The 26,675-nt window shown below is 44.8% G+C and overlaps 1 protein-coding gene across 1 annotated transcript; it reads left to right on the top strand.

The window, feature by feature from the left end:
- Positions 1 to 1,502: 1,502 nt before the first annotated feature.
- Positions 1,503 to 26,635, top strand: LOC137304245 (adhesion G protein-coupled receptor E4-like). Its single transcript, XM_067972799.1, is given in 10 exon segments — positions 1,503 to 1,649; positions 5,907 to 6,077; positions 8,584 to 8,700; positions 8,703 to 8,795; positions 13,576 to 13,811; positions 16,691 to 16,757; positions 17,849 to 17,940; positions 19,951 to 20,119; positions 21,885 to 21,989; positions 26,561 to 26,635. Coding segments are annotated over 10 exon segments (1,272 nt in total).
- Positions 26,636 to 26,675: the final 40 nt, after the last annotated feature.

Genomic DNA, 26,675 nt, shown 5'->3' with positions numbered 1-26,675 from the left:
GGACAGTAACAGTACATGTCATATATTAACAGTACGTGTTGTATATGGATTTTAACAGTATATGTAATATATGGACAGTAACTGTACATTATATATGGACAGTAACAGTATATTTTATATATGGAACACAACAGTACGTTATATATGGACAGTAACAGTGTGTATTATATATGAGCAATAATAGTATATTTTAACACATGGCATATGATAGCCTGGTCTCAGTGTGAGGGTCTGCATGTGGGACTGAGGTATACCTTCACTTTGCCAGTATCTGAACATTATTTTGCCTGTTATATCCAGGAGATAGTTCGATCAAACGTTTGCTGTTCGGCAGATGCCACTTTACAAAACATTTTGGAGGTTTGTTTGGTCTTTGTGTTCGAGCTAGTGGGAGCCTTGATTGTGTGCTTTGCTGCAGTTATTGAGAGAGTTAACGTTTCAGGTCGATGAGTTTTCATCAGAACTGGAAAAAGTTAGAGATGTGACAGTTTATAAGCAAATGCAGAGCAAAGGAAGAAGGAGGGAGTCGGGGGAGGGGGGTGGGGGTGGGAGAGGGGAGGAAAGAACAAAAGGGAAGGTCTGTGATCGGGTGGAGGGCAGGAGTGATTAAATGACAAAAGGCAAGGCAAAAGGGAGTGGTAACGGGATAATAAACAAAAGATGGGTCTGGGGAGCTATCAATGATTACAGTGGAACCATTATCAGCACTTGCTGCACGAGAGAATGGGAGCGGTCGTTATGATCTAAGTTGTTGAACTGAATGTTGAGGCCAGAAGGCTGTAAAGTGCCTCATAGTAATGTACTTTTACATTTATATAAGTTTTACACAATTGAAGCTGCTAGTAAAACAGTAGAAGGATCTGACAGAGTTAAATGGTGAGCAGAGCACCCCGCTGTACTCGCTGACCTATATTGGTTCCCGGTCCTGCAATGCGTTGAATTTAAAATTCTCACCTTTGTGTTCAAATTCCTCCCTGGCCTCGCCCTTCCTTATCTCTGTAACCACCTCCAGCTCTACAACCCTCCGAGGCTTCTGCGTTCCTCCAATTCTGGCCTCTTGTCCATCCCCGATTTCCTTCGCTCCACCATTGGCGGGCGTGCCTTCAGCCGTCCAGGCCTTAAGCTCTGGAATTCCCTCCCTAAACCCGTTCTCCTCTCTCTCCTCCTTTAAGACGCTCCTTGTCCAAGATTTTGGTCACCTAATATCTCTTTATGTGGCTCGATGTCAAATTCTATCTGATTACGCTCCTGTGAAATGCCTTGGGATGTTTTACTGCTATATAAATGTAATTTGTTGTTGAGGTAACTTGCAGCAACAAGGCTGCAGTATCGAGTCTCCTTACAAGACACTTTGGAGGAGCTGAAACAGGAGTAGCAGGAGAAGAAGTCCCACATGGTCGAAGGGCGTGGGAGTCAGGCCTTTAAGGCCAACTATTACTGCGATGCAACCTTCAAGCACTCGAGGCAGAGAAGGGCCAAGAGGATGACCCTTAGTTGGAGTTATGAGGAAAGCTTGGAGGCACTTGGACTCAGTAAACAGCGTTGAACGTGTTGATTACAATGGCCCAGAATTTGCTGTCAAAATATCGGTGCAGCGAATGGCGCTCACCGTTATTTATTTGCAAATCGCACAGCGATTTCAAGCGAAGGTAGATGTGCAGTTAAACGGAAATCCAAAAGTTGCTGTCTGGGATGCCATTACCTTCGTGATAATGACATCTCGCCATCTGCCTCACCATTGAAATGTATTGAACGGTGTGAAGTTCCTGTATTTGGCGATTGATACAAACTAAACTCGTCACAGAAAGTTAAGTCAAGTCATTTCAAGCCTAAGTACCCTATTAACGATGTGATAAATGTTAGTTACTGCCAGTCAAACTCTCTGGCACTGAAAATTAACTATTACAAGTGTGGCGTCTCATTCCTTCAGGTTTTAATTGTTGGACATTTAAAAAGAAATCTTTCAATTACATTTTTATAAAAACTTTTTCTTTCTGTCACTTTATTTTCTCTCTCTCGTAATCCAATCTTTCTTTCTCTCTATTTCTCTTTCTGTACCTAACTTGACATTGAATTCACCCACTCTAATTTACACTTCCTTCTCAGGCCTTGTGCTGTTAATTTCTCAATCCTTCAATCTGATCGGTTAAGGAGATACACAGTTGCTTGTCCTGTTCGCTCAGGTTCCAGATATCTTGTTTCCCTCACTGCCCCGTTAGAGACAGAAAGAAAGATTAGATTAAAACCTGAAGGAATGAGACTTCACACTTGTAATAGTTAATTTTCAGTGCCAGAGAGGTTGACTGGTAGCAATTAACTATTGTCGCATCGTTAAAAGGGTTACTTAGACTGAAATGGACAAGACTTAACTTTCTTTGGCGAGTTTAGTTTGTATCTAGTGCACAAATACAGCGACTTCACACCTTTCAATGCATTTCAATGGTGAGGCAGACAGCGCGATGCCGTTTTCACGAAGCTAATGGTAGAGCAGTGTCTCTCGGACAGCAACTTCTGGATTTCCGTGTTTAACTGCACATCTGCCCCTCGCCTGAAGTTGTTGTCGCATTTGGGCAAAAATAACAGCAACTGTAATTAACCTCACCGTTATTTTGACAACAAATAATGGCTCATTATAATTCGATGTCATGCTAACTAGCTTATTCTATTTAATAATCTATACATGCCTATCCGTCACATAAGAAGATATTAGGACAGGTGGCCAAAAGTTTGGTCAAAGATGTAGGTTTTAAGGAGTGTCTTAAAGGAGGAGAGAGAAGTAGAGAGGCGGAGAGGTTTAGGGAGGGAGTTCCGGAGCTTAGGGCCTAGACAGCTGAAGGTACGGCCGCCAATGGTGGAGCGATGAGAATCGGGGATGTGCAAGAGGCCTGAATTGGAGGAGTTCAGAGATCTCGGAGGGTTGTAGGGCTGGAGGAGGTTACAGAGATAGGGAGGGGCGAGGCCATGGAGAGATTTGAAAACTACGATGAGAATTTTAAAAATGAGGCATTGGTGGACTGGGAGCCATTGTTAGTCAGCGAGCACAGGGGTGATGAGTGAACAGGACTTGGTGCGAATTAGGAAACGGGCAGCAGAGTTTTGGATGAGCTTAAGCTTATTAATGCAGAAGAAAGTGCAAATTATTGACCGTCCATGCACTGAAACATTAGAGTGTGTAAGTGCAGAGTTCCAAGAAGCCTCTGTTCACCCTCAGCCCACCCTTTTGGCAGTACGAGCAAATAACAACACCACTGAGAGAGAGAGAGCAGGTACTAGTAATCTCAGCGAATACAGTCTGCTCACCAGACCTTGTGTGATTAGCAGGATATGAAGAGGAGGAATCTTTCATGTTCTAACGCCCATTTATTGCTGATATCTAATGCCCATGTTCTGATCAGACTAAACCCCAGGTCACTAAGAAATACAAGAGTAAAAGAGGAAGCATTGAGCAACACAAACAAAGAAATCAACTGGATAAGATCAGCTCACTTATCCTTTAGTGAATGAACAGGTTTTACCTGTTCGCCTTTGATGTTTGTAGGGGGTGGTACACGGTGTGTGTCAGCTTCACCTCTGACTTCTGAGCGGTTCGAATCGCTCCCACTCCCTTGGTTCTAGACCTTGGACTTATTTGGGGGTTGTGACAAAAGTGCAGCAGGCAACTGGTTTTGGTGCAAGAAACTCGATCTTTATTCAAGAGAGAAAATACAACACAACAATCTTAACACTCTAATAAAATGGGGAACACTTTGGTACACACGAGGGAAATTACAGTAGAAAGATACCTCACCCCTCCCAATCCCACTTTACTAGCTAAGTTGGACTCTAAAGGACCAGAGATAGTGCTCACCAAATGAATCCTTGACAGGGGTAAGTCAGGAATAGATTGTAGAGTGGAAACTTTGCGGATCTTCGGTTTTCTCCCGAGTTGGTTTTCTTTGGTCGCGATGGCCCAATATTACCCGATTAGTTGGTGGTAATATTCGGTTGTTATTTCGTAAGGCCCTTGTTGCCGCGAGGTGTCTGATGGTCACTGGGGTGTTGCTCTGGTTTCTGAGGAGGAGAAACTTCTTCACTCAGAGGGTAGTAGGTCTGTGGAATTTGCTGCCCCAGGAAGCTGTGAAAGCTACATCATTAAATAAATTTAAAACAGAAATAGACAGTTTCCTAGAAGTAAAAGGAATTAGGGGTTACAGGGAGCGGGCAGGAAATTGGACATGAATTTAGATTTGAGGTTAGGATCAGATCAGCCATGATCTTATTGAATGGCGGAGCAGGCTCGAGGGGCCGATTAGCCTACTCCTGCTCCTATTTCTTATGTTCTTATGTTCTTCTTGTGTGTCGGCCTGCTTCTAGAGCTGATGACCTTCTCTGTTAAACTTCTTTCTGTTGCCCCCTCGCCTTGTTGAACTGTCGTCTCCCGAGCTGTCGAACTCCTGGCTGAACTGCACTGCTTGAGAAAAAAGGGCCTTCAATTATACTAATTGAAGCCTCCTTATCTGCGTGCCAAATCTGACCCGGTTTATTGTAAGATTTTGGCTGGCTCGTTAAGAGTAACTTGTTTATGAAATGCGTGAAGTGGTTTCGGGATGGTTTCATGAGGTGTTGAGCTCTTGCTTGATTGTAGTCATTGTGCTCAGGTTTCAAGTTTACTGACTGGGCCTGAGATTTCTATGGAGTGGGGTGATTGGATTTGTTTTATGCATGTTTTGGATGGGTCCTGTAATTTGGGTGGGGACTGCTCTTCCGTGGGTCTATTGTTTGAATGTAAATGTCTGGTAGGGGCTGAGTGAGGTCACACAGTTCCCCAGACAGTTTGATTAACTCCAATACTCAAACCGTCTATTACAGAGGTTGATCCCAACTCCTGCTGCAGCCTTTTTTCCTTTACAAGCCCAAACATGCCTTTTTAAAATACCAAATCTTGGTTTTTGACCTTGAATCACCCTCTGTTAGGCTCAATATTTCATCACCCTGAAATGGTTAGAAAAGAGTCCAAAGTCCTTTTCTTTAGGGTTTTTCTCTGAGTTTTGGGGGATCTGTGAATTTTGAGAATCTTACAACTAGATTGATTCCTAGGATGTGAGGGTTGTCCTTTGAGGAGAGATTGAGTAGAATGGACTGTATTCTCTGAAGTTTAGAAGAATGTGAGGTGATCTCATTGAAAGGTATAAAATTCTTAGAGGGCTTGACAGGGTAGATGCTAAGAGGCTGGTTCCCCTGGCTGGAGAGTCTGGAACTAAGGCTCAAGATAAGGGGTCAGCAATTTAGGACTGAGATGAAGAAAAATGTCTTCACTCAGAGGGTTGTGAATCATTGGAATTCTCTACCCCAGAGGGCTGTGGATGCTCAGTCATTGAGTATATACAAGACTGAGGTTGATAGGATTTATGCCAATGACGTCTCCAATTGCACACTAAGGGAATTAAGGGATATGGGGATCAGATGGGAAAGCGGAGTTGAGATCGAAGATCAGCCATGATCTTATTCAATGGCGGAGCAGGCTCGAGGGGCAGGATTGCCCTGCTCCTATTTCTTATGTTCTTATTATTCAGGGGAGTACTCCTCGGTGTCCTGGCCAATATTTATCCCTCAACCAACATCACTAGAAAACAGATGATCTGGTGATTATCACATTGCTGTTTGTGGGACCTTACTGTGTGCATTTTGGCTGCCGTGTTTCCTACATTACAACAGTGACTACACTTCAAAAAGTACTTCATCGGCTGTAAAGCATTTTGGAACCATCCTGAGGTTGTGAAAGGCGCTCTATAAATTTATTTCTAAGCCATGGACTTTCAGAGAAACGATCTCCCTGTGTCTCAGGGGTTCTCTGGGTACAAGGTGAATGTTCACTGGACGATAGTCTGGTAACTGCAGCTGACAAATGTTCGTTTGGTGTTTTGCAGGAATATGAGCACGGCACCGAGCCAGTGTGTGCCTACTGGAAGCACACGGCAGAGGCAAGTTACTGGTCTTCCAAAGGCTGCATGCTGCAAGGGTTCAATCAAACACACACGACCTGCACATGTTACCACCTCTCGAGCTTTGCCGTTTTGATGGCATGGTTTAACGTTGAGGTATCACATTATGTTTATACTTTATTGTTATTGGTTTTTCATAAGTTTTGTACTGAAAATGCAAGGGAGGTTTACTGCACTGTCTCAGGAGGGTATGTTCATACCAGTGTGGTTTATGGTTGTGATATTATATTTCCAGTCGGTACATTTGTAACCCTCTTTTCCTTTCAATGTTCTGATCTCTCGATAAACAGTGGTTTATGATGGAGCGCAGTTCCTTAGAAGCAGAGAATTTGTGGAGAGTCTGGCCAAGGGTCAGGTGGCTGAGTTTCCTGCTGGGCGGGGTGGGGGAGGAAAATTTCCATTGGTGCTGGCAATGGCGGGGAACCAGCAGTAGATTCCCCCCCATCCCATTTTCAGCTGGTTTTCCCATCTGATTTTGGGCGGTTTAACAGAGGAAAATCCAGCCCGGAGTATCATACTCCCTAAGCCTCTCCGCCTCTCTCTCCTCCTTTAAGAGGCTGCTTAAAACCTGCATCTTTGACCAAGCATTTGGTCACCTGTCCTAATATCTCCGTTTTGGCTTTTAAAGTCAACTTTTGTCTGATAACGCTGCCGTGAAGCATCTTGGGACGTTTTACTGCGTTAAAGGTGCTACATAAATGCAAGTTGCTGTTGTTGAATCTCTGCGTAAAAGGTTTAAACTTCCTCCACAAAATGATTATCAAGAACAATCCCGACTGCGATTTCAAGGACGACGCTGGGCAAGGCTGTCGAAGGCAACTATTTAAGTTCTTAAGACTATCCTGTATTTATGACAAAAGCAAAATACTGCGGATGCTGGAAATCTGAAATAAAAACAGAAAATGCTGGAGAAGCTCAGCAGGTCAGGCAGCGTCTGTGGAGAAAGAAACAGAGTTAACGTTTCAGGTCGAAGACCTTTCGTCAGAACTGGAAGATGTTAAAAGAGTTAAAGTTTTTAAGCAAGTACAGAGCCTGGGAAAGGGGGAGGGGAGAGGGAGAGGAGGGAGGAAAGAACAAAAGGGAAAGTCTATGATAGGATAGAGGGCACGAGTGATTAAATGACAAAAGGGATGATGGTGAAAGGCAACAATGAGGGTGGTAATGGGACAGGTAAAGAAACAAAAGATCGGTCAGGAGTAGCTGTAAATGGCAGCAGCAGAACCGTTACCAGCACTTGCTGTCCTAAAAAATGGGCGCAGTGTTTTATGACCTGACGTTGTTGAAATCAATGTTGAGTCCAGAAGGTTGTAAAATGCCTAATGGAAAGATGATCTGCTGTTCCTCAAGCTTACGTTGAGCTTCACTGGAACAGTGTAAGAGGCCGAGGACAGAGAAGTCAGAGTGGGAGTGGGAAGGGGAATTAAAATGGCAAGTGACCGGCAGGTCAGGGTCACGCATGCGGACAGAGCGGAGGTGTTCAGCAAAGTGATCACCCAATCTGCGTTTTGGTCTCCCCAATGTAGAGGAGGCCGCGTTGTGAGCAGCGAATACAGTAAACTAAATTGAAAGAAGTAAAGTAATTCGTTGTTCTACCTTGTCAGATAATTTTTCACAAAAAACTATCGATCTCAGTCTTGAAAGCTCCAATTGTCCCCAAGTATCCGTAGCCTTTTGGGGGAGAGAATTCCAGATTTCTACCACCCTTTGTGTGAAAAAGTGTTTCCTGAATTCCCTCCTGAACGGCCTGGCTCTAATTTTATGATTATGTCCCCGTCTTCTCGATTCCCCCATCAGAGGAAATAGCACCTCTGTATCTGGTCAATCAAATCCCTTTATCATTTTAAACAGCCCAATTAGATCACCCCTCAACCTTCTGAACTCAAGGGAATACAACCGAACTTTATGCAACCCGTCCTCATAATTTAACTCTCTAGGCCCCGGTATCATTCTGGTGAATCTGCGCTGCACCCCCTCCAAGGCCAATGTATCCTGTCTGAGGTGAAGTGCTCAGAGCTGAACACAGTCTCCAGATGGGATCTGACCAAGGCCCTTTAGGACTGAAGCATAACTTCCTCCCTTTGTGTAAAGTTTTAAAAAGTTTGCATGACAGAGAGAAAAGTGCTGCTCACCTTGCGGTCTCCAGCCTCACTCTGAAGGGGAATATATTTTTATCCTTCCCTTTTATACACCCCACCCTAGCACCTTAAGGTCCCATTGGCCCAGTTTCAGCCACGAATGGATCAGGTTCGATTACGTTGTTCGATTGCGCCGATTCATGGGAGATTTTACCTACTGGTTTATGCTAATGAGTTTGCACGGAAACTTGAGCGTAACTTCATCTCGGCAAAAACCCACCCAGTGTTGGGCACATTCTGGGTGCAATTGGACTCCACGCCAATCAATCAATTGGGGATTTAATCTGGGGCAGCTCGTTGATGGAAGAAACTTTGTGTAGAGATAGAGATACATACTGACAGTTGTTTGAGCAGCTCGCTGTTATTTGCAGTTCAATGATGTCCCAGCCAAGCCGTTATTTGTCAGCACTGATATTTCTGCCATTTTTGCATTGGATTCCATTTAATTCTCCCATTGGATGCATTAGGTGCCGACCTGTTCTTACCGCAATCTCTCTATCATCACCTACATGGGAATAGTTACATCCCTGGTGTGCCTGGGACTCGCTATTATCACCTTCACCTTCTGCCCTGCGCTTCAAAGTCTGACCTGACCAGCACCGTCCACACCAACCTGTGCATCACCCTGTCCCTGGCGGAGCTGCTCTTTCTAATCGGAATTAACAGAACCAGCAACAAGGTGAGAAGGGTCGACCAGGCCTATATTCACTAGAGTTTAGAAGAATGAGAGGTGATCTCATCGAAACATATAAAATTCTAACAGGACTGGACAGACTAGATGCAGGGAGGATGTTCCCTGTGGATGGGGAGTCCAGAACCAGGGGTCACAGTCTCAGGATACGGGGTCTGCCATTTAGAACCGAGATGAGGAGAAATTTCTTCACTCAGAGGTTGGTGAGCCTGTGGAATTCTCTACCACAGAAGGCAGTGGAGGCCAAGTCATTAAATATATTCAAGAAGGAGATAGATATAATTCTTAATGCTAAAGGGATCAAGGGATATGGGGAAAAAGCGGGAACAGTGTACTGAGTTAGACGATCGGCCATGATCATTTTGAATGGCGGAGCAGACCCGAGGGGCCGAATGGCCTACTCTTGCTCCTATTTTCTATGACTCTATAAGATCTTGTTCAGTGGTCGCTGACAGCCCGAGGAGTTCAATACTTACAAAGTGATTATTATTGAGGAGTTGAGATTTAGAAGGTAAAACGTCAAATAAACATTTCTGTTTCAGCTTTGTATAAATTTCTCCAGTAGTTTTAGATTCATTTTCTGCTAACGGTCATTTCAGTCCTTTTAGTTCTCAGAACCAATGGGGTAGATTTTGACTTTGTGCGATGGTGTGAAACGGGTGATGGTGAATTGGTCACCCCGTTTCACAAATCTCCCTATTTTTATTTCCATTTCCATAGCCGATTCGCTGTCACCCGTTTTACACTGTCGCACAAAGTCATATTTTGTCTTAAAGTTCCTTCTGCATTTCCTTCATGCTTAAGAGTAGGACAGGCAATGATTTGAAAAAATGGTGAATATGTAATTACTTTCAAAACTGCGTTTACGCAAAATATCAAATATCCCATGTGTTTAGGATATGAGTTTCAGTCATGAGGACCAAGGAATATAAAACTGAACAAAAGATGAACTCATCTGCTTCCTTCTTTACCAAATACCTCTGCTTCAGTATTTAGCGATACCATCAGATTCTGCTTATATGGACATGTTTAAATTCTGGGCTTTTATTTTGAATCTCGCTCCAATAATGTTATAGTCCTTCCCACAATTGTCGTAACTCTGTTATTTTTGAAACAAGTGAAATAAATACAATCCTTTGAATATATTATGATGTGGAGATGCCGGTGATGGACTGGGGTTGACAATTGTAAACAATTTTACAACACCAAGTTATAGTCCAGCAATTTTATTTTAAATTCACAAGCTTTCGGAGACTTCCTCCTTCCTCAGGTAAATGTACCTGAGGAAGGAGGAAGTCTCCGAAAGCTTGTGAATTTAAAATAAAATTGCTGGACTATAACTTGGTGTTGTAAAATTGTTTACAATTGAATATATTATAAATGGTTTGGGAACTATTCGGATTGGAACGTCTGGGCTCGGATTTTCCTCTTTAGGACCTGAGCACATTTTAGGGAAGGATTGTACGCCTACAAGGCAGCCCATCCGATTTTCCATCCATTTAATTTAACCATTGGAAAATTGGACTGGCTGCATTCTAGCATGCAATCATCCCCACTTGATTCTCCTCCACACACTCCACCCATTACCATGCTGTACACCCAAGCACGAAAGGGAAACACTGCTCCCTGGTGGTTTGGTGACGTATAATTCATGGAGTGAACAGAAGGTTGGTATTCCACTCCTGGTTCTCGACATCTCTGCCTCCATTGCTCTGCCTCTGCAGGTGTGTGCTTAGGTGTTGATAGGAACCACCAACATTTATGTCACAGATTATGATATTTTATTGTGTGATATGTTGAGTTTCTGCACAATCATCAAAGTTCACCCAATCTATCGGATGTCATACTGTTCAATCCAAATTAATGTTAAGATTCAGCTACTGATAGAATCACCTCAAGGGAATGAAGTTAGTGATGCCATTGTATTTAGTGTTGGGTTTATCTAGGATATTGTCATATATCCCCATTGCCCTTATATGGAGGTATTACAGGATATTGTCAAACATCCTTTACCATTAATACAAGTTCGAGGAGCAGGGAAACATTGAAACATCTGGAAAATACTCTTCATTAAATCAAGTCAATGAGATAATAAAGCACAGCCCCTTACAAGAACAACTTGCATTTATATAGCGCCTTTAACATCCCAATGCGCTTCACAGGAGCGTTATTGAACAAAATATGACACCGAGCCACATAAGGAGATGTTAGGACAGGTTTGGTCAAGGACATAGGTTTTAAGGAGCATCTTATAGGAGGAGGGAGAGGTAGAGAGGCGGAGAGGTTTAAGGAGGGAATTCCAGAGCTTAGGGCCTGGGCAGCTGAAGGCACGGCCGCCAATGGTGGAACGATTAAAATCAGGGATGCTCAAGAGGCCAGAATTGGAGGAGTGCAGAGATCTCGGAGGGTAGTGGGGCTGGAGGAGGTTACAGAGATAGGGAGGGGGGAGGCCATGGATGGATGTGAAAACAAGGATGAGAATTTTAAAATCGAGGTATTGCCGGACTGGAAGCCAATGTAGGTCAGCGAGCACAGGGGTGATGGGTGAACGGGGACCTGTTGCGAGTCAGGATACGGGCAGCAGAGTTTTGGATGAGGTCAAGTTTACGGAGAGTGGAAGATGGGAGGCCGGCCAGGACAGCATTGGAATAGTCAAGCCTAGAGGTAACAAAGGCATGGATAAGGGTTTCAGCAGCAGATGAGCTGAGGCAGGGGCGGAGACGTGCAATGTTATGGAGGTAGCTGGTCTTATTGATGGAGCGGATATGGGATTGGAAGCATATCTCAGGTTCAAATAGGATACGAAGTTTGCGAACGGCCTGGTTCAGCCTCAAACAGTAGCCAGGGAGAGGAATGGAGTCAGTGGCTAGGGAACAGAGTTTGTGGCGGGGACTGACGACAATGTCTTCGATCTTCCTTATATTTAGTTGGAGGAAATATCTGCTTATCCAGTACCTGCAATGTATATGAGATATACGTACCAATAATACTCACATACATCAGGAGGTGTCTTTGCTGCTTACGCCAGCGTCAGAGACCGATTGAAGAGCTCCCCATTTCTTTTTCGTGCCCTGAGACTCATGTTGAATTCTTATGTGTTTCATTACATAGGACAAATGTCGGTATCATTATGTCATCTCAACCTCCCTGTGTGCTTCCTATTGACATAGCTGATATCCTTTGTTGTCTGTGCCTTTGATGGCTTATCTCTTCACACCTTCATTGCAAAGAAAATGTATCTCTTATCTCCAGTGACTTCTTCACATTCCCCTCCTCTGTGATAAAATGCCTCGTAAGATCGGGATATGATGCTCGACTCGTCGATCGACAGTTCCGACGGGCCACAGCGAAGAATCGCATAGACCTCCTCGGAAGACAAACACGGGACACAACCAACAGAGTACCCTTCGTCGTCCAGTACTTCCCCGGAGCTGAGAAACTACGCCATGTTCTTCGCAGCCTTCAACATGTCATCCATGACGACGAACACCTCGCTAAGGCCATCCCCACGCCTCCACTACTCGCCTTCAAACAGCCACCTAACCTCAAACAGACCATCGTTCGCAGCAAATTACCCAGCTTTCAGGAGAACAGCGTCCACGACACCACACAACCCTGCCACAGCAACCTCTGCAAGACATGCCAGATCATCGTCACAGATACCACCATCACACGAGAGGACACCACCCACCAGGCACATGGTTCATACTCCTGTAACTCGGCCAACGTTGTCTATCTCATACGTTGCAGGAAAGGATGCCCCAGAGCATGGTACATTGGCGAGACCATGCAGACACTGCGACAACGGATGAACGGACACCGCGCAACAATCGCCAGACAGGAGGGTTCCCTCCCAGTCAGGGAACACTTCAGCAGTCAAGGACATTCAGCCTCCGATCTTCGGGTAAGCGTTCTCCAAGGCGGCCTTCGAGACACACGACAACGCAATATCGTCGAGCAGAAATTGATAGCCAAGTTCCGCACCCATGAGGACGGCCTCAACCGGGATCTTGGGTTCATGTCACGCTACATGTAACCCCACCAGCGAAAAAAGTTATCTGTTTTTAATACAACTGGTCATTCTCTCTCTTTCTCTGCCTTTCGGGTGTATCTCTCTCTCTCTCTCTCTCTGTCGTTGTGTTCTGACCGATTGCGTATTCAGTAGTCTTGTATGCAATGTTTCTCTGTCTGAACACCATTCCAGTCCTTTGATTGCTTTGATTATATCTCTGCCGAGGTGAGATAACGGGCAGTTGGAAAGATTATCTGTAATCACCAGGCATTGTTCTCTGACTATATATGCTGTACCTTTATGGAATCCTCCTACACTCATCTGACGAAGGAGGAAAGCTCCGAAAGCTTGTGATTTCAAATAAAGCTGTTGGACTATAACCTGGTGTTGTAAGACACCTTACATTTGTCCACCCCAGTCCATCACCGGCATCTCCACATCATGTCTGGAACCGTTCTGTGCCTCTAGTGTGTTTTAAACTCTCATTATATTCTGCGCAATGCCAATTAGCTTATTCTATTTAATAATCTACATGTGCCTACCCTTACATGTCTGTCTTGGTGCTTCTGAGGCTGTTTAATAGCCAAGGTTAAGTTTGAGAATTTCTTGGTACATTCTAAATTTACTATTAATTAATGCAATGGAACTTTACAGAAGGTTTTGCCTGATAAGCCCGTTAGCCTGAGACACTGATAATGGCCCTTTAACCAATAATTCCCTTGTGATCCAGTATCTAAACCTCCGTTTCTGTTTCAGACGCTGTGTGGAATCATTGCTGGGTTTTTACATTACCTGTTTCTGGCAGCCTTCACCTGGATGTGTTTCGAAGGATTGCAGCTTTTCCTCATGGTCAGGAACATGAGGAAAGTAAAGGCTTCCTATTCACGCTACATAAGAAGGAGATACATGTACCCGTGTGGCTATGGAGTAGCGGCACTGATAGTGGGCATTTCAACAGCAATATATCCCGAAGGATACGGATCACCAACTCAGTAAGCACTCTGTGATAATAACTGTACCTATCTGTCTATCTATCATCCCGAAAAGCTCTTTATATTCAGAGGGGTGTCTGATACATGAGGAAACCCGTGTTTTGGAATCTCCAAATCAAGCAGCTGGGAAATCTACACCAACCCATAGAGTACCTCTTTGTCCAATAAGAAGTGCACACTCTTTCCTTGTAGAGATACATCTCACTTACCTAAATCCAGGGAGCTTAGGTGGAGGTTGGGAGAGTCAAAGCTTAAGGGCCTCCTGGTGATCACAGCGGAACTGTTGGAGTTCAGCCAGTTCAAAGGGTCCAGTTCACCAGAGCAGTTGACTGGTGAGACTCCTACTGCTTGGCCATTTAGGATCACTGTACACAATAGGGCCTTGACTTACATGGTTACTTGGAGCAGAGTGGGAAAAATCCCAGTGCCCACTGACAGCTCTCCACCTCCATGAGTGAGACAGGTGGTTGGTCGAGCAGTACTGAGGACCTGCCTGGCCCATGTAGCAGATCGATGAGCAGTCAAGAACTTCCATCAACAGGCATATCATCTTGGAGCCGCTTTGTCCCCAAATTGACCCCAATACTGCGCAGAAGGAGGCCATTCGGCCCATCGTGCCTGTGCCGACTCTTTGAAAGAGCTATCCAATCAGTCCCACTCCCCTGCTCTTTCCTCATAGCCATTCAAATTTTTCCTGTTCAAGTATTTATCCAATTCCCTTTTGAAAGTTATGATTGAATCTGCTTCCACCGCCCTTTCAGGCAGCGCATTCCAGATCATAACAACTCGCTGCGTGAAGAAACATCTCCTCGTCTCCCCTCTGGTTCTTTTGCCAATTATCTTAAATCTGTGTCCTCTGATTATTGACCCTCCTGCCAGTGGAAACAGGTTCTCTTTATTTACTTTATCAAAACCCTTAATAAGGACAATCACTAGTTGGTAGACAACGAACAAGCATGGGTTTGAGCCCCACTAAATGTTCAGCAGGTACTAGAAGCTCCTTGTGAGGGGCATGGTGAGCAACACAATTCACCATACAATGTGTGAGTGCATTGCTACCATCCTCTTAAATAACCCAATCCCCACATGTGTCAGATTAGTTTCCAGTGTGATTTTCGTAAATTTAGCCTGTAACCAGTGCACAACCTTTGGACCCCCAAACTAGATATAGAAAGGAACTCCTCTTCCACATCTCGATCTTGGAGAACCCAAAGGGATTCTTCTGCTCAGCAATTTTCTTGCTTAAATCAGACGGCAGCTGTCAGCAGGACTGTTGTGAGATAAATTGTTTGGGAAGAACAGCCTTGCAGTGCAAACACAAAAAAAAATGGGCTGAGCAAGAGCAGGAATTGATGTAACAAGGAGAGTACGGATAAAGATATCTAAAAAGTAACAGAAAACCAAACTTCAGATTCAGCACTAAACAGTCCAATAGACTCTTTAGCAGCCAAGTCCCAGGCATCAGGCCAATAAATCCCTCGAGTGCTGATTTTGGCTTGAGGCCAATTTGGACGAGATTGATTTAAATTAATTGGTATAGAGGCCCTTGCATGTTGGAAGTCAGAAAAGAGCAAAGTTTCAGACCACTGAATTTAGCTCATCACAATTCATAGAATTACATAGAATTTATAGCATAGAAACAGGCCATTCGGCCCCTATTCTCATAGTTTATGCTCCACGCGAGCCTCTTCCTACCTCTCTTCATCTCACCCTATCAACATATCCTTCTATTCCTTTCTCCCTCATGTACGTATTTAGCTTCCCCTTAAATGCATCGATGCTATTCGCCTCAACTACTCTTTGTGGTAGTGAGTTCCACATTCTCACCAATTCATACAATCTCGCCTGATTTACATAAGAACATAAGAAATAAGAGCAGGAGTAGGCCATTCGGCCCCTCGATCCTGCTCCTCCATTCGATAAGATCATGGCTGATCTTCGACCTCAACTCTACTTTCCCGCCCAATCCCCATATCCCTTGATTCCTCTAGAGTCCAAAAATCCATCGATCTCAGCCTTGAACATACTCAACGACTGAGCCTCCACAGCCCTCTGGGGTAGAGAATTCCAAAGATTCACAACCGTCTGAGTGAAGAAATTCCTCCTCATCTCAGCCTCAAATGGCCAACCCCTGATCCTGAGACTATGCCCCCTAGTTCTCGACTCCCCAGCCAAGGGACACAACCTCTCAGCATCTACACTGTGAGGCACACTCCCCAGAATGTGGGGTGCACTACCAAGGGGCACTCTCACTGTATCAGCCCTTAGGTTGGGTTGCTTGAGTCTCACCTAATAGAGACTGCTGGTTCATGTTAATACTGGAGCCAATGTATGCTGCCATTCCACAGTCCTTTTAAACTGATCTCCTTCAGACAGTCGCACCATCCAACAAGTATCAATGATTTGCCCAGGAGCCTACTCAATATTTTCTAATCATTTAGAAAGAAAGAAACTGCATTTAACTATCTCCTCAGGACATCCCAAACTGCTTCACAGTCAATGGAGTACTTTTGAAGTCTGATCACTAGTGTAATGTATGGAAACTCAGCAACCAATTTGCGCATAGGAAGGTCCCATAAGCAGCAATGAGAAAAATGATCAGATAATCTGTTTTAGTGATGTTGGTTGATGGATAAATATTGTTCAGGACAACAGGGAGAACTCTCCTGCTCTTCTACATCCACCTGAGAGGGCAGACGGGACCCCGGTTTAACATCTCATCTGAAAGACGGCACCTCCGACAGCACTGCACTCAAGTGTCTGGAGTGGGGCTTGAACACATAATCCTCTGACTCAGAGGCAAATGGACTGCCACTAAACCAAGGCTGACATCATCACTGAGCCAACCCTGACACCATTCTTTTCTGTTTGTATCACAGCTGTTGGCTGAAGACGGAGAGAGGCTTTGTGTGGAGCTTCCTTGGTCCAGTCTCTCTGATCATTGTGGTAATCGCTTAATATAAATATTTGGATTTGTGATGCTGGATTTATAATTGGCTCATCCCCCTTTAAAATTAACCTCACTGTGAAACGTTACCTCTCTGCCACTCAGCTTACTTTTGTGTGCGTGTATGTGCACATGTGTGTGTTTACGTGTGTGTGCGTATATGTGTGCGCGTGTGTCTGTGTGTGCGCGTTTGTGCATATGTCTGTTGCTTGTGTGTGTACATGTGTGTGTACGTGTGTGCGTGCGTATGCCTGTGCGCTTGTGCGTGTACATGTGTGTGTGCATGTGTGCGTGTGCCTGTGCGCTTGTGTGTGCCCGTGTGTATCATTTAAAAATAAATGAGAGGATATCTTGAAAATTTTGTTGGATGGAGGATTAAATTGCTTCTCCATTTCCCGTCCTGTTCTTCTGGGGGACTCTTTGTCACAGGAACCGCAGATCACAGCCCTCACCTACTGACCTGTGAAATACAGACCATAATGAGGTGAAACACTCCCTGGTTCTCCAGTGCTGGGGGTTCTGAGCCCGAGTACAACACGTGCCAATATATGGGCCGTGTTAAAGAGTGCCTGTAATTCAATGGGTTGGCACCACTGCTCATCTAAAGCTAAAGTTGGACTATAACATTATTATAATTATAATGCAAATTAAACTAATTTCCATCATTACGCTCAATAATGTTACAAATCTCAAAAGTTCTTAAAGTTCGGTCCTTGAGTTATTTTCAATAATGCCGCACGATCTGGGAGTTAGACTTCAGGGCTGTGAGTCTCCATGGGGTTCTCCTGATGATTTTGGTGGCAGAACCCTTGTGGAAATGGGGTAAAGAGCCTTTTTCAGCCGTTTGCACCATTTCTCCAGAGGTTCCATCAATCTCCCACCGGAGAATCCCCACGGGAACTCCAGGAGTAGATGTTCCATTCTCCCAGAACTTGCTGTTCTGAGTCAACCCCTCACCCTGAGGGAGAACGTGGGGGTAAAATCCCATCGATCTCCTGTTCAGCTGCTCAGCCGATTCGTCTTTTGGCTTGTTCCTAAACAGCTCAGCTAATGACATGAAACTGAATTCCCAATTCTGATTCTGCCGCAGATCAATATGATTCTGTTCCTGACAATCCTCTGGATATTGAGGGATCAGCTTCATAACTTAAATCCTGAAGTATCTAAGATTAAAGACATGAGGCAAGTAAAAGAAAAAAGAATTTGCATTTATATAGCGCCTTTCATGACCTCAGGACGTCCCAATGTGCTTTACAGCCAATGAAGTACTTTTGAAGTGTAGTCACTGTTGTAATGTAGGAAACACGGCAGCCATTTTGCCCGCAGCAAACTCCCACAAACAGCAATGTGATAATGATCAGATAGTCTGTTTTTTGATGATGTTGGTTGAGGGATAAATATTGGCCAGGACACCAGGGAGAACTCCCCTGCTGTTCTTCAAAATTGTGCCGTGGGATCTTTTAGGCCCCGAGAGGGCAGACAAGGCCTCGGTTTAAAGTCTCATCCGCAAGACGGAAAGACTGAAGTGCCAAATAGTGTTGGAATTGGCTGATGGTAAGGAGAACTAACTTGCTCAGGGCTGCTCAGTGTCAGTGTCAGTTCACGTAATTGGAGAGGTAAAGGGGAATGAGGCCATTCCACATAAACAAAGTTGGCAACACGCAACAATTCCATGTCCTGGGAATAACCAGTTTCTCTTCACATTTTTTTTTTCTATCATCTGTCTAAAATGCGTAACAACGCTGGGGGTTAAACTAGGAGAGATATGGTCACATGAAAAATTCCCCAAGTAGGAGGTATGGACCTGATGGAGGTCTTCAAGTTTATGAAAGGGTTTGATAGGGTAGACACAGAGAAGATGTTTCCACTTGTGGAAGAGACCAGAACGAGGAGTCATAAATATAAGATAGTCACTAATAAATCCAATAGGGAATTCAGGAGAAACTTCTTTACCCAGAGTGTGGTGAGAATGTGGAACTCGCTACCACAAGGAGTAGTTGAGGCGAATAGCGTAGATACATTTAAGGGGAAGATAGATAAACACATGAAGGAGAAAGGAGTAGAAGGATATGTTCACGGGGTTAGATGATGAAGGGTGGGAGGAGGCTCATGTGGAGCATAAACACCGGCATGGACCTGTTGGGCCGAATGGCCTGTTTCTGTGCTGTGCATTCTATGTAATTCTATGTATACTAGCTGGAACTTTCTAGAGAAGCTGGAGGGGAAACAGCCATCAAGGCTGGAAGTGGGAGTTGATAAACCTCTTTATTTTTACCCTGCTGGGCTGGGAATATGGGGTGTCTCGCCCGATCGGACACCCAACTTCAACGGAAGATGAGCAGAAACTCTGAATACTCAGGTGAACGGGGTTTCTGCCGATCTTCTGCCGAGGTCACAGCAACCAATCGGGAGAACCCCCCCAGCGAGATTCACCCGCCCCCCGCCCCATTGATTACGCTGTTGTTGGTTAACACTTTCCTTCACCTTTCTTCCCTGACCATATTCCCCCTCTCCCCCCGAGGAGGCTCTACCCTGATGTATTTTCTAATTGCAGACCCACAATAAGGCAGCAGATTGAAGTGACCGTGGTGGGTCATCACATGTCCAGCAACAGATTCCTCAAACCTAACGAAATGTTTCTGGGGGTTAAAGGGTTAAATTATGAGGCCAGGCTGCATGAACTTGGCTTGTATTCCCTTGAGTTTGGAAGATTGAGGGTTGATCTTAATGGACGTGTTTAAAATGTTCAAAGGATTCAACAGGGTAGATACGGAGAAAGTGTTTCTTGTGATGGGGGGATGTAGAACAAGGGGACATAATCTTAAAATTAGAGCCAGGCCATTCAGGAGTGAAAATCAGGAACTTCCCTCCCAAAAGGCTGGGGATGCTGGGGGTCAATTGGAGCTCTCAAGATAGACGTCGATAGATTTTTGTTCGGTAAGGGCATCCAGAGTCAAAGGCGGGTTAATGAGGTTGAGGTGCAGATCAGCCTTGATCTAATTGAATGGCAGTGCAGGCTCGAGGGGCTGAATGGCCTCCTCCTATTCCAAATGTTCCGCACAGAACTTTCCAACTTGGCTCAGCTTGTATTTTTATGTAAAGTATCTCAACTTCTTTCAGCGCAGTTTGTGTTTCTCAGTGAACTTTTCAGTGACGGTCACCGTCTGAAGCACTGATCTCTCTTCGTTGCAGGATGCTGACGTTTAAAGCCATTGCGCAGGTGTTTATCCTGGGCTGTACCTGGATTCTCGGGTTGTTCTACTTTGGGGAAGAAACCGTGGCGATGGCCTATTTATTCACCATCATCAACAGTTTCCAGGGCGTCTTCATCTTCATCATCCTCTGTGTTTTAAACCGGCAGGTACAGCTCCCTGAAGTTGTATTCATTTAACTATTGTTAACATCAGATCAGAGCCTCATCCACTGCAGCTTATTCTTATTAAACTAATGGTGGAAAAATGTTTTCAGAATGAATTTAGTGCAAGGAGAGATTAGCAGAAAAATCAATGGGAACCGAAAGCAGTGAACGGTTTTGAGCTGTGACAGTCTGCGGTATTAATAGCAGGTAGATACACACACTTGCATTTATATAGCGCCTTTCACTACCTCAGGATGTCCCAAATTGCTTTACAGCCAATGAAGTATTTTTGAAGTGTAGTCACTGTTGTAATGCAGGAAATGCGGCAGCCATTTTGCGCACAGCAAGATCCCACAAACAGCAATGAGATAGCGACCAGGTAATGTTGGTTGAGGGATAAATATTGGCCAGGATACCAGGGAGAACTCACCTGCTCTTCTTCTAAATAGTGCCATGGGATTCTTTTACGTCCACCTGAGAGGGCAGACAGGGCCTTGGTTTAATGTCTCATCCGAAAGACGGCACCTCTGACAGTGCAGCACTCCCTCACTACTGCATTGGAGTGTCGGCCTAGATTTTGCACTCAAGACTCTGGAGTGGGACTTGATCCCACAACATTCTGAATCAGAGGTGGGAGTGCTGCCGCTGAGCCAAAACAGGATTGTGATAGACTAGAAACTGTCTCTAGCCGTCAGTCTCGAAAGGGTACAGTCATGTAGTGGTCATGTTACTGGACTAGTAATTCAGAAGCCTGGACTAATAATCTAGAGAACGTGAGTTCAAATCACACCAGGGCAGTTTGAGAATTTGAATTCAGCTAAAAAAAACCTGGAAATAAAAAGCCGGTATCAGTAAAAGTGACCATGAAGCTGTCGGATTGTCGTAAAAACCCAGCTGGATCACTTTAGGGAAGGAAACCCAACTGGATCACTTTAGGGAAGGAAACCTGCCGTCCTTACCCGGCCTGGGCCTATATGTGACTCCAGTCCCATGCCAAAACGGTTGACTCTTAACTGCCCCTCTGAATTGGGCTAGCGAGACATTCAGTTGCATCCAACCACCAAAAGAAGGCGGCCCACCACCAGCTTCTCAAGGCAACAATGGGTGGGCAATAAATGCCGGCCTTGCCAGCGATGCCCACATCCCGAGATTGAATATTTTTAAAAATTCATTGCTTTTTTTTATATTGGTGGGAGATGCTAGCAAGGTCACATTTGCTGAGGATGTGGTGCTGGACCTTCTACTTGAACCAGTGGTTCGTAGCAATTCTTTTATGAAAAACTGAGTGGCCACTTCAGAGTCAACTACGTGGGACTGGAGTCACATGTAGGCCAGACTGGGTAAGGGCGGCGGGTTCCCTGCCCTGAAGGACACCAGTGAACCAGACGGGTTTTCACAACAATCCGCCAGCTTTCGTGGTCACTTTTCTGGTGCTAGACAACAAATTACCAGATTCATTGAAGTAAATGAATTGCTATGGTGGGATTTGAACTCACAGCCTGTGGGTTACTAATCCATTCCCACTATAGTCATATTGAGAGCGCAGGTGGAGGAGCATTTAAATAACCTGTTTCAGTTTATTAATTGTCAAGGATGCTGATGAACCCACTGTATGTTTCCAACATTTTCTTTTCCTTAATTTTAGTTAAACTGAGGAACTCCTGTATTTCCAAGTAATCTGGTCGCCATGGCCGAACAGCTTTGATTTTTCCCCCATTGAGCCACATATCGCAGCAGCTTCAAATCCCTGTTTCTGCTTTGATTCAAGGTGAGGGAGGAATACCGGAAACGGTTTGCTACAGTGTGCGGGACGATGAAGAAACACACCCCGTTGGAATCTGCTTCTACAAGTATCCCGATGTCAGTCACGTCAGTAAGTGATTCCCCCCGGTGACTTTCAGTCGGATTCCACCTGGGTTACGAGTGAAATGTTACCACATCAGTAAAAGTGGCTTCGAACTCATTAATAAACTCTACTGTTTCCGTATTAAATCCTCTTGGGAGTTGCAGTGCCTCAGTGTAACATATAGAGATTCCCCCATCCCGATGGGATGGGTTGCCAACTCTGGTCGCACGTATTCCTGGAGGTTTCATCACAAGGCTTTTTGACTAGTTGCCCACATGGCAGACTGGTCAAAAAAGTAAAAGCCCAAGGGAAAGTGGCTAGTTGGATCCAAAATTGGCTTGGAAAAGTGGCAGGAAGCAAAGGGTAATGGTTGATGGGTGTTTTTGCGACTGAAAGACTGTTTCCATTGGGGTTCTGCAAGGCTCAGTACTAGGTCCCTTGCTTTTTGTGGTATATATTAATGATTTGGACTTGAATGTGGGGGGCTTGATCAAGAAGTTTGCAGATCATACAAAAATTGGCCGTGTGGTTGATAGTGAGGAGGAAAGCTGTAGACTGCAGGAAGATATCAATGGATTGTTCAGGTGGGCAGAAAAGTGGCAAATGGAATTCAATCCGGAGAAGTGTGAGGTAATGCATTTGGGGAGGGCAGACAAGGCAAGGGAGCACACAATAAATGGGAGGATACTGAGAGGTGTAGAGGAACAAAGGGACCTTGGAGTGCATGTCCACAGATCCCTGAAGGTAGCAGGACAGGTAGATAAGGTGGTTAAAAAGGCATATGGGAAACTTTGCTTTATTAGCCGAGGCATAGAATGTAAGAGCAGGGAGGTTATGCTAGAACTGTATAAAAGATTGGTTAGGCCACAGTTTGAGTACTGCATACCGTTCTGGTCACCACATTGCAGGAAAGATGTGATTGCACTAGAGAGGGTATAGAGGAGATTTACGAGGATGTTGCCAGAGCTGGAGAATTTTAGCTATGAGGAAAGATTGGATAGGCTGGGGTTGTTTTCTTTGGAACAAAGAAGGCTGAGGGGAGATTTAATTGAGGTATATAAAATTATGACAGGACTAGATGGAGTGGATAGGGAGGACCTATTTCCCTTAGCAAAGGTGTCGGTGACCAGGGGGCATAGATTTAAAGTAATTGGTAGAAGGATTAGAGGGGAGCTGAGGAGAATCTTTTCACCCAGAGGGTGGTGGGGGTCTGGAACTCACTGCCTGAAAGGGTGGTGGAGGCAGAAACTCTCAACTCATTTATAAAGTATTTGGATGAAGTGCCGTAACCTACAGGGCTACAGACCAAATGCTAGAAAGTGGAATTAAGCTGGATAGTTCTTTTTCAGCCAGCATGGACACAATGGGCCGAATGGCCTCCTTCTGTGCTGTAACTTTCTATGATTCTATGAAGACCTCTGGGCCCCAACGGCCCTGTATAATCATACAGCCTTTTTGTCCCATTTCCAATATTTCTATAACTAATGAATGAAAGAGTTCAAAGAAAATGAAAAAAACCCCACTTTTTTTTAATGCCCCTCGATTCTTTCTCCCGGGTGTTGCTCGCAGCAGTGTCCAGGAAATTAATCTTCAATTCCTGGAGCCTTCAGGGCAATCCTGGAGGGTTTGCAACCCCATGAAGGCTGTGGAGCATAAACACCGGCAATGCTCCAAGCAGTGCAGCCTTTGTGCAGCAGAATGTTCACTTCAACAGCTATCTAAAGGGGTTGCATGCTTCCCCATTCTGCAATTCCAGGACAAAGCAGCCCGCCTGATTGGCACCCCATCCACCATCCTAAACATTCACTCCCTTCACCACCGGCTCACTGTGGCTACAGTGTGTACCATCCACAGGATGCACTGCAGCAACTCGCCAAGGCTTCTTCGACAGCACCTCCCAAACCCGCGACCTCTACCACCTAAAAGGACAAGAGCAGCAGGCACATGGGAATACCACCACCTGCACGTTCCCCTCCAAGTCACACACCATCCCGACTTGGAAATATATCGCCGTTCCTTCATCGTCGCTGGGTCAAAATCCTGGAACTCCCTTCCTAACAGCACTGTGGGAGAACCTTCACCACACGGACTGCAGCGGTTCAAGAAGGCGGCTCACCACCACCTTCTCAAGGGCAATTAGGGATGGGCAATAAATGCTGGCCTCGCCTGCGACGCCCACATCCCATGAACGAATAAAAAAAAATTTACCCGTAGACTCCATTTTGTCCCTCTACATTGGATTGCCTTACCTTGCTTTTTACTATCACTTCTTTCTCCCTCTCTATGCAGCCTTTGGAAAGGTTGACAGATATTGGAAAAGCTGAAACAATCTTTTCTTTACCCTATGTGTAAATATAACCTCTTATCTTTGAGTGGCCTCAGCTCTTTAAATTTTCTCCAAGAGCCATGTTAGAATTGCTGAGTCACCAGATATAAGAACGTAAGAAATGGGAGCAGGAGTAGGACATGTGTCCCCTCGAGCCTGCTCCGCCATTCAATAAGATCATGGCTGATCTTTAACTTCTCCTCCACTTTCCCGCCCTATCCCCTTATCCCTTGATTCCCTTAGTGTCCAAATATCCACTGAGCGTCCACAGCCCTCTGGGGTAGAGAATTCCAAAGATTCACAACTCTCTGAGTGAAGATATTTTTCCTCATCTCGGTCCTAAATGGCCGACCCCTTATCTTGAGACTATGATCCCCTAGTTCTAGACTCTCCAGCCAGGGGAAACAGCCTCTCAGCATCTATCCTGTCAAGCCCTCTAAGAATTATATACATTACAATGAGATCACCTCTCATTCTTCTAAACTCCAAAGAATATAGGCCCATTCTACTCAATCCCTCCTCACAGGACAATCCTCTCATTCCAGGAATCAATCTAGTGAACCTTCGTTGCACCGTCTCTACAACAAGTATATCCTTCCTTAGGAAAGGAGACCAAAACTGTACACAGTACTCCAGGTGTGGTCTCACCAGAGCCCTATATAATTGCAGCAAGACCTCCTTATTCTTATACTCCAACCCCCTTGCAATAAAGGCTAACATACCATTTGCCTTCCTAATTGCTTGCTGTACCTGCATGCTAACTTTCTGTGATTCATGTACAAGGACACCCCAAAACCCTCCGACTACCAATATTTCTTAGCCTCTCACCTTTTAAAAAGTAATTTGGTTTTCTATTCTTCTTACCAAAGTGGATAATTTCACATTTCCCCACATTATGCTCCATCTGCCACCTTCTCGCCCATTCACTTAACCTGTCTATATCCCTTTGCAGACTCTCTGTGTCCTCTTCACAGCTTACTTTCCCACACAGCTTTGTATCGTCAGCAAACTTGGATACATTACACTCGGTCCCCTCATCTAAGTCATTGACATATATTGTAAACAGCTGAGGCCCAAGCACTGATCCTTGTGGCACCTCACTAGTTACAGCCTGCCAACCTGAGAATTACCCATTTATTCCTACTCCCTGTTTTCTGTCCAATAACCAATCCTCAATCCACGCTAATATATTACCCCCTCTTTTGGGTGGCACCTTATCGAATGCCTTTTGAAAATCCAAATATATTATCTCCACTGGTTCCCTCTTATCTACCCTACTAGTTACATCCTCAAAAAACTCTAATAGATTTGTCAAACACAATTTCCCTTTCATAAAACCATGTTGACTCTGCCTAAACATATTATGATTTTCTAAGTGCCCTGTTACCACGTCCTTAATAACAGATTCTAGCATTTTCCCGACTACTGATGTCAGGCTAACTGGCCTGTAGTTCCCTGTTTTTTCTGTCCTTCCTTTCGTGAATAGCGGGATTACATTTGTTATCTTCCAATCCAAGGGGACCGTTCTAGGATCTAGGGAATTCTGGAAGATCAAAACCAATGCATCCACTATATCCCACCCACACATCCAGGACGTTCCCCTATATTCAGCCAATGTGTTCAAATTATTTAAATGAGCTGACCTCCTGAAATTGCACATTGGACCTGCTGCAGTCCAGTGCCCGATGGACCATGTCAAGCTGCAATATCGGGCCTTATAACTACTGGAAAACTGTCATCCACGAGTCTTCAAAGAATTCCAGTAGGTTTGTTATCTGTGGCCCATTACTGTTAAAACCATGATTTTACAGGGTCAGTTCTTCCTTAATTCAATGACCCCCCCCCCCCAACCCCTTTCACATCTATAAAGACATTGGGGGTAATTTTAACTGTGGGTGCAGTGGAAGCAATTCTGGCCTCTTGCGCATCCCCGATTCTCATCGCTCCATTGGTGGTCGTGCCTTCAGCTGCCTAGGCCCTAATTTCTGGAATTCCCTCCCTAAACCTCTCCGCCTCTCTGCCCCTCTCTCCTCCTTTAAGATACTCCTTAAAACCTACCTTTTGAGCATGCTTTTGGTCACCTGTCCTAATATCTCCTTATGTTGGCTTGGTGTCTAATTTTGTATCACCATGCTCCTGTGAACCTCCTTGGGATTTTTTACGACGTTAAAGGCACTATATAAATGCAAGTTGTTGTTGGTGTAAATGGGCAATATCGAATTGGACGCCCATTGTACACCACGCTGATCATCTCTTCCATTGACTCCAACAGATAGGAAAATCAGTCGCGGTGAATAACGGGCGGCCAATTCGATGCTGCTCGTTTGACACCATCGCCCACAGTTAAAATGGCCCCCGTTCCGTGAGTTGTGCTTGATTGAGCTTTC

The sequence above is a fragment of the Heptranchias perlo genome, chromosome 37 (genome assembly GCF_035084215.1).
Source record: "Heptranchias perlo isolate sHepPer1 chromosome 37, sHepPer1.hap1, whole genome shotgun sequence".
NCBI lineage: Eukaryota > Metazoa > Chordata > Chondrichthyes > Hexanchiformes > Hexanchidae > Heptranchias > Heptranchias perlo.
The sequence above is the reverse complement of the archived record's forward strand: the minus strand, read 5'-3'. Positions and strand labels throughout refer to the sequence as shown.